Below are 12,926 nucleotides of genomic sequence, written 5' to 3'. Positions count from 1 at the left end.
ATCAAACTGAATTCATATATGACCCAAAACTGAGCCCATTACTGAACTTTTTTAATGTTTCTGAAAGTGTAGATTTTGGACAAAGTGTAGGTAGTGTGAGATCTATTACCGCAAAATCATTCCTTAAAATGTCCGGTTTTGCTAAATGTCCAGGGCTTGTCAGAACCAAATTAGAGATGAACATAAAAAAGTTGTTTGGTACATTTATAATTATCAACTTAATTTCCTAAGCTTTCCCATAGTTTATAAACTTACAGCTTATAGTTATAGTGATAGATATGCGAGAAAACTTAGAAATATATAGACGGTAACATTTTGGAGCAGAAAGGTAAAGAATCTCACACATGCCGACGAAGAAAAGATGTAAAACATTGCACATATAATTGGTCATTGGGTCACACATTACATAACATAGTGGGACTCACTGTCTGCGCCCTCGTTGGAAACTAGAGCTCCCTAAGATGTTTTAGTTGTCCGGCTCGACTCGGCTCGTGTGAAATTTTCAAATCTGTGAGTGAGTTAGGTCAAGGTGGAGAGAGTTTGGGTTGGACGTGGACCTTCTACTGATCTCATCTGGTCTTAGTTATAGCACGTGACCCAACCCTCATCCACTGAATCTATAATCCTTTTTTTTTTTTTTTTTTGGTAATATCTCTATCTTGATTTTAGAGTAAGACAACATATCTAGTTTTGTAATAATATATCTTCAAGCTCCATGCTAAACACTTGGAACATGAGCAACTAATACAAATGTAGTATATAGTAATGTAAACTAATGCTTTCAACAAATCAAATGGATTATAAATTTAGTCTGGATTTTTGTTGTTTTTGTTACCTTTACAGTAATTTAAGCTTAGTGTTTTCTTGATTAAAAGAGACATACAATGTTCTTCTTCTTTATTTCTATAAGGACATATATACCAATGTGTTCTTTGCCTTCGTGTGGTAGATTCATTATCATCAATGTCATTACGTTCACACATTGCTTTCAGTTTGCTTCCTAATAGTTAGGACAGAAGAAAATGCCTAGAGATGTTATCATTTTTGTTTTGGTACATAACAAGTTTTGGCCCAAAGAGATTAGTGTACAAGATGATCCGTTAGTACAGAACTACAGAGGAGCAAAACGGAACGTTGAGTGCATATAATATATAAATGCCGCCGAAACTGGTGGGAGTGAATGAACAGAACAATAAGAAACTTTGAGAAAAGCTCTCTCATCATCATATCATAGCCAAAGGAAAGGGCTGGTATGGCTCACTCCTACATGAAATATCGTTGTCGTCCTTCTCATATTTATTACTTTATTTCCTCAAAACAACAAAATAATGCTATCGTTTTTTGTTTTGGCACCACCAAATAAAGATACTTTGAAAATATTTAATGCCTTTATTCATTTCAGCCAAGTGAAAGAAGAAGATATCAAAATAAATATTAAATGTTTTTCTAACTTCATTTTTAATAAATGTTTCCAAGTTCACTTGGCCTTTTCTGGTAATATTATTATTCTCTGCAATCGATGTGTTTAGATATATACACTACTAGCTACTTATCTAGCCATGTTTTTTTATTCTTTTTTTTATATAAAGATAATGTTTAGTATGTAAAAGAAAGCTTAGAAAACCACACAGACGTTACATATTATATTTTTAAACAAATTATAATGCTAAGTATGTAACAAATGTAAAAAAAACAACGTCGGTTACAAATTAGAACTAGCTAAATAAAACAAATTATTAGCTAAAGACAAGCATGGTTTAAGAGTTAAAGACCAGTAAAATGCGAAAATAGTTACATAGAAATTTTGGTGAACTTAATGCTATATTAAGTAGTCAAGTCACATAAATTTTTGTAAAAAATCAGAGTATCACATTATTATACTGTATGCTGCAGCTCACTCAAAACATAGAGACTACACAACAGCAGTTGACTGATTTAGTCAAATCCAAAAGTGATTATTGCATATTAACTGAAGACTAATACATTTGTAACACAATCTCTGAAACAAAATGACATCTGTGTCACACAAAATGAAGGTTACTTTTCTAATCACATTGAATGAATCTTTAAATTACATTATCTTAATATAGTCTTCTTTTCTTGGCTTCTCTGTAACCTACTTATGGAATATTATTAAAATGAGATTAAAAAGAATTGATATTTCCAAGGCAGTGAGACATAAACACTGCAGGTTACTATCTCTCCCATCTGCATCTTGCAGTGAGCTTTCCTTCTGGGGTTTTCTGACTTACCATAATTTTATATCACATAAAGAAACAATTTTTAAAACCAATCAGATATTATATTATAAAACCACTCTAAATTTTTGTTTATGCTCTCAACTGTCTTGTCTCATAGTCTAAACACTTTTCTCTAGCTAGCTCTCTCCAAAAAAAGAAGAAGTAAAAAAATAAATAAAGAAAAGGTTCTTTTGATTTTTGGGTGTTTTACATCAGAAGCCAAACAAATAAGACTTTTGTTGTGGTTGTCTTTGCTTATTAAGCCAGACTCTCTAGAAACAAAATAAGTGAAGGGAAAAAAACTATCCCAAAAGCAACCAACACATTTCTCTGTCTCTCTTTCTCTCTCTCTCTTTCACTCACTCTCTCTTTGTTCCATGGACTTGCAACTGAAACAATGGAGAAGTCAGCAGCAGAGTGAGTCAGAAGAACAAGGCTCTGCAACTAAGATATCAAACTTTTTCTTTGATCAGATTCAGTCCCAAACTACTGCAACTTCTGCTGCTGCTCCTCTTCCTCTCTTTGTCCCTGAACCCACATCTTCCTCTTCTTTCTCATGCTTCTCTCCCGACTCTTCTTCTTCTTCTTCCAGGTTCCTCAGTAAGTTGTTTTTAAGGGATAAGCCTCCTTTTACTTTTCAGTCAAATGGTGAAGTTTAATATGTAGAGAAATATATTTTAATCTGAGGTTCCTATGTTAATCCTTTTTTTTTTTTGTAGAGGTAGGAAACTTTTTCAGCTGGGCACAGTGGCAAGAACTTGAGCTACAGGCACTGATCTACAGATACATGTTGGCTGGTGCTTCTGTTCCTCAAGAGCTCCTTTTACCCATCAAGAAAAGTCTCATCCATCAATCATCCTCTATGCATTTCCTTCACCATCCTCTTCAACATAGTTTTCCTCATCAACAACCTTCTTGTCAGTCTCTCTCTCTCTCTTTGAAAGAATCTTTATTTCAAAGAAAGATGCTTTTTGCTTTGGTGTTGGAGTTATGTTTCCAAGATCTAGAAATTCCAATACATATGTATACATCTCTGCCATATTAATATTTTAAAGCCTTTTCCTAGAAGATCTATGCTATGAGCATCATAGAAGTAGACTAGTTTGGTTATAGAAGCATTCTTAATCATTGTCTTGAGTGAGATCTTTGTTGGTTGTTACTAATGGACACACACTTAATAAAAAAACAGGGTACTGGGGAAGAGGAGCAATGGATCCTGAGCCAGGGAGGTGCAAGAGAACCGACGGCAAGAAATGGAGATGTTCGAGGGATGTTGTAGCCGGTCACAAGTATTGCGACCGCCACATCCACCGTGGACGCAACCGTTCAAGAAAGCCTGTGGAAACCGCCACAACCACCACCACAACTACAGCCACAACCGCCCCATCTTCTTTTGTCTTAGGAGAGGAGCTTGGTCATGGACCAAACAACAACAACTTCTTCCCCTCTGGTTCATCTCAACATCTCCACCTTAGTCATCAACAAAGGTACTTGAACAAAAACACTCTGTTTAATTGAAGTCATTATTAGCTTTGTTACTCAAAACATAGTTTTGCATAAATTATGTTTGCAATTATCACAACCTTGTTGTTTGGGAAATAGTCATATCACTGTGAAGTATTGCTGTGAAGAAAGGGGTAATGTTGGCAATTGGGTGACAACAGAGACTTGTCATCCTTTGTGATAAAACATTATTCTTTCTTTTTTTTCTTCTTCTTTTGCTGAGTGAGATAATGATAACAGTTGGATTTGATAGAATCTAATTTTTTTACTAGTTGGGTGAGACTTTTCAATCAGAGAAATAGAAAGAGAAAGAGAAAAAGATAGAAATATGTGTATATTATGCTGCTTATGTATTTGAAATAATTAGATTGGTAGGACCTCAAGTGAAAGCTGACCAAACCTGCATAGAAGCAACAAAAAATAAAGCTCTCAGATTCTGCAACCACTTACTCTCAAACACACATTTGTGACAATTTACCAAAAAACAACTGATTCACTTATTTCTCTAACCTTTCATTATTGAATTGATCAGTCTACTTAAATGGATACAAGTTTTAACTTTCTTGTTGTAATTGTTCAATCTTTTTTTTTATTGTGACAGTTGTTCTTCAGAGATGAAACAAGAAAGCAACAACAGCAGTAACAATCACAAGAGGCCATATGAAGCTCACAATGGATTCAGCAATGGAAGATCAGACGATGGTCACATCTTGAGGCCTTTCTTTGATGATTGGCCACGATCATCAGACTCTACCTCCAGTCCAATGAGATCATCCACTTGTCATCTTTCCATCTCCATGCCTGGTAACGGTAACACTTCTTCAGATGTTTCTCTAAAGCTTTCCACAGGCAATGAAGAAGAAGAAGAAGAAGAGAACATGAGAAACAACAACAACAATGAGAGGGAGCAATTGAATTGGTGGAGCAATGGAGGGAACCATCATAATATGGGTGGACCATTAGCTGAGGCCTTGAGGTCAGCCTCTTCGACACCAAGTGTTCTTCATCAGATGGGAATCTCAACTCAAGTCTTTCATTGAAGAAAACTGTTGTAATCTTTTGTTGTCTGGATTTTTGTTCTTCATTTTGTTGGTTTTTGAATTGTTTTGTTTCCTGGTATGCTAGTATATTTATGTCTGAAGTTTGAGACTTTGTGTAATGAAACTTTTGTTTCTCAATCAAATTAATATGATCCTCTGCAAGTAAGTAACCTCAACAAGAGAGGTTGATTATTTGAGTTTTCACTTTAGCTAAACCGAATCAATTTCGGAAAACCAATTAAACCACCTCGATTGTAGGCGGTTTCCGGTTTAAATTGAACACTCAGCTAGACAGGAAAGGTTTAGGGAAAACCAAAAATTTCTTGCTCATCTTCTTTCTCTCTACCGGCGACGGTGAAGCTTCGAGCTAAACCGGAATAAACCTTTTCCGGTACTCGATTGCTGTTTAAGGATTGAGCTTGACATCAACGATTTCGTAGTGGGTTTTAGATTATGAACACAGAAACACTCTGATTCCGCCATTGCTGGTCACTTGCTCTTCGATTCAGGTACACAGAAACACTCTTTTAGTACTGCTGCTATTGATTTACAATGTTGAGGTCTTGAGAATAGGGTTCGCTTCGATACAGTTAACATAACCATTTCTTCTCGCCATATTCCGTGCTCCGGTGCCAGAAAGTGTCCGACTTTTTAAAGTACGTCATGAAAATTTGAACCTTTCTGATTAGTTTTAAAACCCTTCTTCCAAAATTTGTGATTGAAGGTTTTTGACACAAAAGTACTCGAATTTATGCACTTTATTAACTGATTATCTTAATTTTTAGTCTCAATTTTGGACAAGTGTTTCTGGAAGTTTGATTCAACTTAGTTGGTCGACAGGAAATGAAGTATGTGAAGCCATTGAGCTTATTGGGTAATGCGTTGAAGTCAAAACTATCAGTCCCTGGTCGTTTTCTGGGTTTAGATGTTGGTGATAAGTATGTTGGATTAGCTATTTCAGATCCTTTAAATATGGTTGCGTCTCCATTGAGGTACATATCATTCTGTTTCATCCTCTCTTTTCGATTCAAAAGTGTGTCAATTAGATGCTAGAACATTACTTTCACTGTTGTTTTCGAAAATGCAAATGTTTTCTAGTTGAATTACTGAATGTTAATTAAATATCTATCAATCAGCATAGCTGTTGCTAATGTTTGACATCTCTTGCAGTGTTCTGCTTAGGAAGAAAACAAACATTGACTTGATGGCTACAGATTTTCAGAACTTGGTAATGTGCTTAAGTTTTTATTGTTCCTGTAAATTTTAGAAGTGGAGAAACTATAATTTCTTAGTTGTTTTGGACAATGGAGAAGAAGGCTTGATAGTGGTGTAGATCAGTGTCTCTACTAAGAGCGCAATTATTGATCATTACTTCCTTCGTACGGCTATTTGTGGTTATTGGTGATTAAATGTAGTGTTTGATGTCTCTGCAAAACATTACTGTTGAGTTATATCCATGACGAGTCCTTGACATTGTAGATATCTATCTATCAACAAGTAGATAATGAACTTTGTTTGATTACACCAATCATTTGCTTTACTGATCTCGTTGTCTCATGCAGGTCAAAGCATTTTCTGTGTCGGGCTTAGTTGTTGGCTATCCATTTGGTAAACTAAACAATGTAGAGGATGTAAGCTTTTTTGCCACTTAATTGAAAAGTATATTCCCTCTTTTCTTGCACTTATAACCAAATGAAGATTTTTTTAACATGGATTAGGTTGTCACTGTGAATCTTTTCATCGAGGAACTTCGTAAAACCGAAAAACTCAAGGATGTGAAGTACACATATTGGGATGAGCGATTATCATCAAAGGTATAATTTATGCCAGGATCTAGTAAGTCCTAGTAAATACTAGTGTTAGCATTTGACGCCATAACTTATTAGTATTTGACGCCATAACTTATAAGCACTTGATTCTCATGTAATATAATCCACAGACAGTTGAACTGCTGTTGAAGCCCTTGAATCTACATCCAGTTCAAGAGAAGACAATGTCGGACAAGTTAGCTGCAGTTGTTATACTTCAGGTACGGTTATTCTGGTTTAGTTAGAAACGAGGAAATCTTTGTTTGCTTTCCTCTTGTCATTCGTGGAAAGCTCTTTTACGTTTGATTGTTACTTGCAGGAGTATTTAGATTACGCTAACAGGTGTGTAAACACTGAGCCAGCAGAGTAAAAGAATAACGAGTAGTGACAAAATAGCCAAAGCAGCTGTTTCGGATAATGATATGATGATGTTTGATTTGTGAGTTTAACTTATGTATACAAAAATAACAGACATCATGTATCAAACAAATTAGTATCCTCTAAGAAGTTTTGTTTTGGCCGCATTCATATCTTTTAAACCGTTGGTAAAGCATTTGTTTATCGTACATCGTAGCTCAGATTTAATAAAAAGGACTTGAACAGAATCTAATACCAAAAAACTCAAAACAAATTTTCAGACTCTTTTAAGGTAAGATCCGTGTGGATTGTGTCTCCTTATTGCAAGGTTCCAACAGTCTTGTTGATTTCCTCCAGTTTCTTTATCCTTAATCTTTCACTTTCAGCCAGTAGCTGCCAAAGAAGATCATCAACTCACATTGGATCTGCTGTATGAATCTATAAGCCTTAAAGTTGGTTAAACCAATTACCTCCATTAACATTGAAACAAGGTGAGCTTTCTCTTTGTTCTTTTCGTTGAAAGCTTCCAATGTCTCTTTGTATTCCTTCTCCTGTGAAATTTGGGTTAAATAGAGCTGCAGAGTACAAAATGTGAAAAGATTTTGACAGATGAAATTATGAGAAACCTTCTTCTGACAGCTTTGAGCCAAAGATTTGATATCTCGATTTGCCAAGTCTATTTTCTTCCTCACCATTCCGACTTCTTTTCTCATAGGATCTCCCATAATCTCTAGCTCCTGTTTTAGTAAGAACATTATTAACTTTGTTTGTCTACCATGTTCAACAAAAAAGGCTTTTTTAAAAGAAAACTTACTTCCAGTGTTTGAGTTAAGCATCTTGTAGCTTCCTCTGCAAAACCAAGCCGCTGTTGAACCTTTTCCTTAACACTCAACTTCTTCTTCTCGATCTCTTCTTCTCTGGCTTGAAACCTCGACACCGCAACTTTCCATATCTCTTCATCTTCGTTTTCCTCCATCGGAAGCTTACCATTAGTGGTGTTGACTGCAGAAGCTGCAGCAGCTCCCAAGTTGTTCTTGCTACTCATTTTTGTAGTCTTCTTCTTGTTATTACAACAATTCTCTACTCTATATCTCTCTCCCAATATATATTTATCTACTTTTTCTTAGTGTCTTTTGCTTTTGCTTAAACCTTGTCAAACGAAATAACTTTGCTTTTACACCATCCCAAAATCAAAGCAAGCAATCCCGCCAAAAAGGAAAAGTAATAAAGGGAAAATAAATTCAATTTCGTAATGGAAGTGGAGCTGATCTGATGATGATTTAAGATGTTCTTTTTGGGCTTTTCTTCTTTAATGTTTTTGCAAGTTGCAATCTTTTGTAACATGAACTAAAAATATGAAACTTTTCTCTAAATGGCCTTATCAATGCATGACAAAATGACACTTTAGGCGTAACATTTGCATAATCATTGCAATTTTGACAAATTTGATTTGTTAAAACTAGTATTGGCGGCCCTTATAGGCATATACCGTTTTGTTACTTTTGTGGTTTGATATATGATACATCTTAACAAAAACGTTAGTTTGGTGCTGTAAATTTATTGAAACCCAAATTATGAAAACACAGAATAAAATTAGGCTTCTAGCACAGCAAAAAACTAGAATGAGTATATATATATATTTCTTGAGACTAAAGCTGGTGGAATATATGAGATTATGTCTCAGAGAGCTAGATTTACATATTAGACATTTAGACTTAACTTAGATATAAACTTACAACAACGTTTACTCTGAAACTTTTACCAGAAAATTTTCTCCGTCTTGCTTAAAACAACTCGAACTCAAGATGATCGCCTATGGCTTTACATTCAAGATACCTATTATCACTGCCTCCAGGCGAATCTGCCGCCGCCTCTTGTCCACCACCATACTCGTAGAAATCTGGAAGCTCAGGCGGGATTGCGCACCGGATCAGAGCCCAGTTCAATCCTTCAAAGAAAGGATGTCTTTTGATCTCTGCAGATCCTTTCTCTGACCCGAGCCGGTTCTCTGGTTCCTTAACCAGAAGCCCTCTGATCAGATCCTTTGCCTGAAAGCTCACAAGCGGACTATCTGGAAACTTGAGGTTCTGCAACACAACATTGGCCAACGTCTCGTCGTTGTTATAACCTTTGAAAGGTGTTTTCCCATACAGAAGCTCGTAAAGGAGAACCCCAAAAGTCCACCAGTCAACCGCAGCGCCGTGTCCTTCTCCTTTAATGATCTCTGGGGCTAAGTACTCGTGTGTTCCCACAAAGGAATTGGATCTTGCCTCGGTTGGTTCAGCCACGAGCTGAGGTAATGATCTCTTCAAGTGTTGTTGCGCTTTCGAAAGATGATCAGCCTTCTTCGGCTTTCTACCTTGTTGTTGGTTTGAGGAGAGCCTAGGGCTGAAACAAGAAACCTGGCAAGAAGGTTCGCTGATACAGAATGGTTGTATACAGTTGGATGTGTTGTATGGACCTGAAATTCTTGCGGGATCTTTCCCAGGCGGAGAATTTGACCTGAGAAGAGTCGGGTTCACAGCACAACGGAGTGAGAGGTCGAAATCTGTAAGCATAATGTGTCCATCTTCGCGGACAAGTATGTTTTCCGGTTTTAGATCCCGGTATATGATACCAAGCATGTGTAAATACTCCAATGCAAGGAGAATTTCCGCAACATAGAATCTACAAAAACAAATTTTTATCATCAGTTTTAGTAAGTTAATGATCTAGACGCGAAATGTAAAAGGTAAATCATTACCTCGCTGCAGGTTCAGGGAAACACCGGCCTAGCTGCTTCTGTCTGAGGACATGAAGATCTCCTCCCGGACAATATTCCATGACTAGACAAGACAAATTATCCGAAGTAAATTGCGCGTATAATGTAGGAAGAAAAGGATGGTCCAACATTTTAAGTATTTCTCTTTCTGCTTGTGCCCGTGGAGACTTTTTCCTTCTTGCCAAGAACTCGTTGTCCATGACCTTTATGGCAAACAAACAGTTTGTACCAATCAGCTCGGCGAGATAGACTGTTCCTATATCTCCACAACCGAGTTTCTTCAAAAGGTTGAAATGTCGTAAACCCATAGAGCCGTATTGAACCTTCACATGCTTAATCGCTTCCCATCTCACATCCATCGACATGTGAGGCTTATTCCCACAGCTAAATCTGCTCAGATTGCTCTCCTCACTCATGCTTGTGCTCCTGCTATAATCCCCAAGACTATCTTTTGAACTCAAAGAAAACTCGAATTTCTCACTAGAAGTTGGATTCTCTGTTTCCTTTACATGCATTGCAACGTTTCCACTGTTATTGCTTGACGAAAAATCTTGTTTCATGATGACAATCTCAGCTTCAGAACTTTGACTGACATCACAAGAATTAGAGGAGTTCTCGTCAGATACTTGATGAGCTTCTTTACCAACATTATTTGAAACAGAGCTCAAACTGTCTGAGCAAATCTCAGGATTATGACTAGCAGTATATGAGGGCGGATGGTTATCAATGCTGGTGCTCTTCAACGAACAGTGACATCTCTGGCAGAGAAGTTTATCGGCACTAGAATCTACGGAAGGAATAATTTCTTCATCGTTTTTTGTTGGGTAAGTCGCTGAAACCAGCCCGATCTTCAACTTCTTCTTAAGCAAAATCTTCTTTTTCGGTTGTTTGGGACGTGGAATCATTCTTGTTACCTTGCGCACCGGTTTGCTCTTCTCTGTCTCTGAACTAGGTGCATCATCCAACTTCCCTTTCTGTTCTGAGTCTAAAGCAGATGAAGGAATATTCTTGTCAAGCTCTGTGGCATAAACTTTCTCGCTAGAATGAGAAGGCAGTGAGGTAACATGCTTGTCTATTTCAATCACATCATCTTGAACAAACACATGAGTGGAAGGAGACGCAACATTTTCTTCTAACTCTATCTCATAATCTCCACTCCCAGAACTCAGACAAGACCCAGATTTGTTGGATTTATGCAACAGCTTAATCTCCCGCATTTGATTTTCCACTCCTTGTAATCCCAAACTGGATACAGCTTGAGATGGCTCAGAAATAGGGTTAGAAGGCTCTTCAAACCGCTGAGGCACGCTCTTTGAAGAGCTTGGTTTATCGTTTACAGGCATCGAAGGTATCTGAACCAAACTTCCTTTACCCTTGTCCACAGGAACAAGCAAAGACCTGCTGCTAGTAGATTCATTAGAAACTTGGTTATACAAACTCTTAATCCTGTCTGCTTCTGAGACCCTTGGGGAAGCAGCTGCGGATTTCGACAACCGTTTCTGAGCAGCCATTTCCGACGCCTTGGAAATGCAGCGATCCCTCAAAGCCTGCTTCAGGGAAACCGAATCAGAGAGACCAAAAACTCTAGGCGACTGAGGTGTCCCCGGTTTTTTCATGGATGCAATTCTCTTGGAAGGGCTTGTCGTCCTGCTTGGACCAGCACTTGCACTCGTCTCGTGATTATGGAAAGAAGAACTCATCAACCTCGTTGATGGTTTCACAGAAATAGACTGAAAAAGCTTATCAATGTCATACTCAAGAGAACCATGATACTCTCGCTGCTTCCGCTCCGAATCTTTGCTTGACGACCCCATAACCGATTTACCATATCTCCCTGAATGTTTTGGCAATCTTACTTCATCATCCTTCTCTTCCACAATTTCACAAGCGCCTGCAAACGATCCCATTGCAACAGAGCTTATACAGTAACTAAAACCTCTGAGAAAAATCAAAGCAGAACCGAGTTATTCATCTTGTATGATCCGTTTCAAAACTTCTGGAAACACAATCACAGTTACCTGAAAGAGAATAATCAGAAAAAAACTGGTTACAGAACAGTAACTTAAAATGGAGAGAAATGTGTATGGAGTAGGGATATGAAATGAATGAAGATAAATATAAAAGCAAGGAGATGAAGAAATTGAAAGAGAAGCAACAGATCTAGAAGGCAAATTAATAAGCTATAGGTGTTTCATTATGTTTTTGTAGACTTAATCATGAACCCTACACGAAGTACAGATAGAGAGAGGTACCCATAAATTAATACAGCGAAAAAGAAGACATTTTTATATTGAAAATTTGTTCAAAACCATCTCTGTAATTGAAATCGAAAGATATTTTTCAACATTTGAAATTGAAATTAGAGTCAAGTGATGTGAACAGGAATCGCTAAGAACCCTAAAGATCAAAACTTTTTGCAGAAAAGTTTACGAAAATCAATAAATCAAACCGCGTAAAGAAGAAAGCAAGCTTGGAGTGAGGTAAGAGATCTAACAGCTATGAGGAAACAACATTAAACTCAGATCTCAAAAAATTAAAACTTTACTGAGAAACAAAGAAGAACAGTAGTAGCTGAAGCAATGAGTGAAGAAGATTCGATTTAACCAAAACTAAATATAGCAATTTTTATTTGTTTTTTTTTAAAAGACTAATTTTTTAAACAAAACCCCACAAACAATGTCAAATCATAAGAGAGCCAATGCGTGAACAAAGATAAGGTAAAGCAAACCCAGAAAAGCTTTCGAAAACCTAATACATTGAGCTGAAACTGGACAGACCCAAGTGACCACATTTAGATAATGAAAGGTCAGAATCCAAAAAGTAGAAAAAATTTGAGAGAAACCCACCAAAGAAACCCCTGAATACGGTCCCCAAATCTCATCAAAACATAATAAAGCAAATCAAAGAGAGAGTTACAGAAGATGAACCAAAAAAAAAGTGGAAATGAAGGCGTGCAGAAGCATAAAGGTAATGAAAAAAAGAAAGAAGAAGCTAGCGAGAAACTAAAGGAACAAGGCTTACCCAGGGGGGAAAAAAGCTTGCTTTGGTGATAAATAATTTGGGTTGAATTAAGAGACTGAGATAAACCCTAAATGGCCTTGGAGCTTGAAGAAGTGGAGAATCCAAAGAAAAGGAAGAGAAAGTAAAAGTTTTGATTTCTTTTTTGGGGGTTGGGTGTAAATTTTTGGTTTTTTGAGTGAATGTGATGAGAGAGAAT

At 37.0% G+C, this 12,926-nt stretch overlaps 4 protein-coding genes across 8 annotated transcripts; 2 read left to right on the top strand and 2 right to left on the bottom strand.

Annotated features, from left to right (window-relative positions):
• Positions 1-2,463: 2,463 nt before the first annotated feature.
• Positions 2,464-4,949, top strand: LOC17884907 (growth-regulating factor 4). The gene is made up of 4 exons (XM_006291173.2): positions 2,464-2,840; positions 2,960-3,157; positions 3,430-3,727; positions 4,345-4,949. The coding sequence occupies exons 1-4, from the start codon at positions 2,618-2,620 to the stop codon at positions 4,781-4,783; spliced, it is 1,158 nt and encodes a 385-aa protein (XP_006291235.2). The 5' UTR covers positions 2,464-2,617; the 3' UTR covers positions 4,784-4,949.
• A 162-nt stretch (positions 4,950-5,111) lies between these two features.
• LOC17886460 (putative pre-16S rRNA nuclease) lies at positions 5,112-7,115 on the top strand. 4 transcript variants are annotated; one of them, XM_006290222.2, is made up of 8 exons: positions 5,112-5,292; positions 5,374-5,439; positions 5,624-5,775; positions 5,954-6,011; positions 6,346-6,414; positions 6,502-6,597; positions 6,723-6,812; positions 6,911-7,115. In XM_006290222.2, exons 3-8 carry the CDS (start codon positions 5,627-5,629, stop codon positions 6,959-6,961), a joined length of 513 nt encoding a protein of 170 aa, XP_006290284.1. In that variant the 5' UTR covers positions 5,112-5,292; positions 5,374-5,439; positions 5,624-5,626; the 3' UTR covers positions 6,962-7,115. The 4 variants fall into 4 exon arrangements, with proteins under 4 accessions (XP_006290284.1, XP_023638219.1, XP_023638218.1 ...); XM_023782451.1 differs by having other exon boundaries at positions 5,613-5,775; XM_023782450.1 differs by lacking the exon at positions 5,374-5,439.
• On the bottom strand, positions 7,052-8,006 carry LOC17887193. Its single transcript, XM_006291865.2, has 4 exons — positions 7,763-8,006; positions 7,575-7,685; positions 7,419-7,499; positions 7,052-7,341 (listed from the first exon to the last, which is right to left on the bottom strand). The coding sequence occupies exons 1-4, from the start codon at positions 7,991-7,993 to the stop codon at positions 7,267-7,269; spliced, it is 498 nt and encodes a 165-aa protein (XP_006291927.2). The 5' UTR covers positions 7,994-8,006; the 3' UTR covers positions 7,052-7,266.
• A 557-nt stretch (positions 8,007-8,563) lies between these two features.
• On the bottom strand, positions 8,564-12,905 carry LOC17886186 (serine/threonine-protein kinase KIPK1). Of its 2 annotated transcripts, none has more exons than XM_006290502.2 (3): positions 12,731-12,905; positions 9,692-11,727; positions 8,564-9,615 (listed from the first exon to the last, which is right to left on the bottom strand). In XM_006290502.2, exons 2-3 carry the CDS (start codon positions 11,614-11,616, stop codon positions 8,733-8,735), a joined length of 2,808 nt encoding a protein of 935 aa, XP_006290564.1. In that variant the 5' UTR covers positions 11,617-11,727; positions 12,731-12,905; the 3' UTR covers positions 8,564-8,732. The 2 variants fall into 2 exon arrangements, with proteins under 2 accessions (XP_006290564.1, XP_023638215.1); XM_023782447.1 differs by lacking the exon at positions 12,731-12,905 and adding an exon at positions 12,556-12,670.
• Positions 12,906-12,926: the final 21 nt, after the last annotated feature.

Source organism: Capsella rubella, unplaced genomic scaffold (assembly GCF_000375325.1).
Source record: "Capsella rubella cultivar Monte Gargano unplaced genomic scaffold, Caprub1_0 scaffold_5, whole genome shotgun sequence".
Classification (NCBI taxonomy): Eukaryota; Viridiplantae; Streptophyta; class Magnoliopsida; order Brassicales; family Brassicaceae; genus Capsella; species Capsella rubella.
Note: the sequence above shows the minus strand (reverse complement) of the source record. Positions and strands in the feature narration are given on the sequence as shown.

Excerpts from the sequence above, each read along its gene's own strand:
- LOC17887193 (XM_006291865.2), bottom strand. The coding sequence starts at position 7,993 with ATGAGTAGCAAGAACAACTTGGGAGCTGCTGCAGCTTCTGCAGTCAAC. Across the intron at positions 7,686-7,762 it reads GCTTAACTCAAACACTGGAA|GAGCTAGAGATTATGGGAGA; the intron begins GTAAGTTTTCTT and ends TTACTAAAACAG. Across the intron at positions 7,342-7,418 it reads TTGTTTCAATGTTAATGGAG|CTACTGGCTGAAAGTGAAAG; the intron begins GTAATTGGTTTA and ends CTTCTTTGGCAG.
- LOC17886186 (XM_006290502.2), bottom strand. The coding sequence starts at position 11,616 with ATGGGATCGTTTGCAGGCGCTTGTGAAATTGTGGAAGAGAAGGATGAT. Across the intron at positions 9,616-9,691 it reads TTCCCTGAACCTGCAGCGAG|ATTCTATGTTGCGGAAATTC; the intron begins GTAATGATTTAC and ends TTGTTTTTGTAG.
- LOC17884907 (XM_006291173.2), top strand. The coding sequence starts at position 2,618 with ATGGACTTGCAACTGAAACAATGGAGAAGTCAGCAGCAGAGTGAGTCA. Across the intron at positions 2,841-2,959 it reads TTCTTCTTCCAGGTTCCTCA|AGGTAGGAAACTTTTTCAGC; the intron begins GTAAGTTGTTTT and ends TTTTTTTTGTAG. Across the intron at positions 3,728-4,344 it reads CACCTTAGTCATCAACAAAG|TTGTTCTTCAGAGATGAAAC; the intron begins GTACTTGAACAA and ends TTATTGTGACAG.
- LOC17886460 (XM_023782450.1), top strand. The coding sequence starts at position 5,627 with ATGAAGTATGTGAAGCCATTGAGCTTATTGGGTAATGCGTTGAAGTCA. Across the intron at positions 5,776-5,953 it reads ATGGTTGCGTCTCCATTGAG|TGTTCTGCTTAGGAAGAAAA; the intron begins GTACATATCATT and ends CATCTCTTGCAG. Across the intron at positions 6,813-6,910 it reads CTGCAGTTGTTATACTTCAG|GAGTATTTAGATTACGCTAA; the intron begins GTACGGTTATTC and ends TGTTACTTGCAG.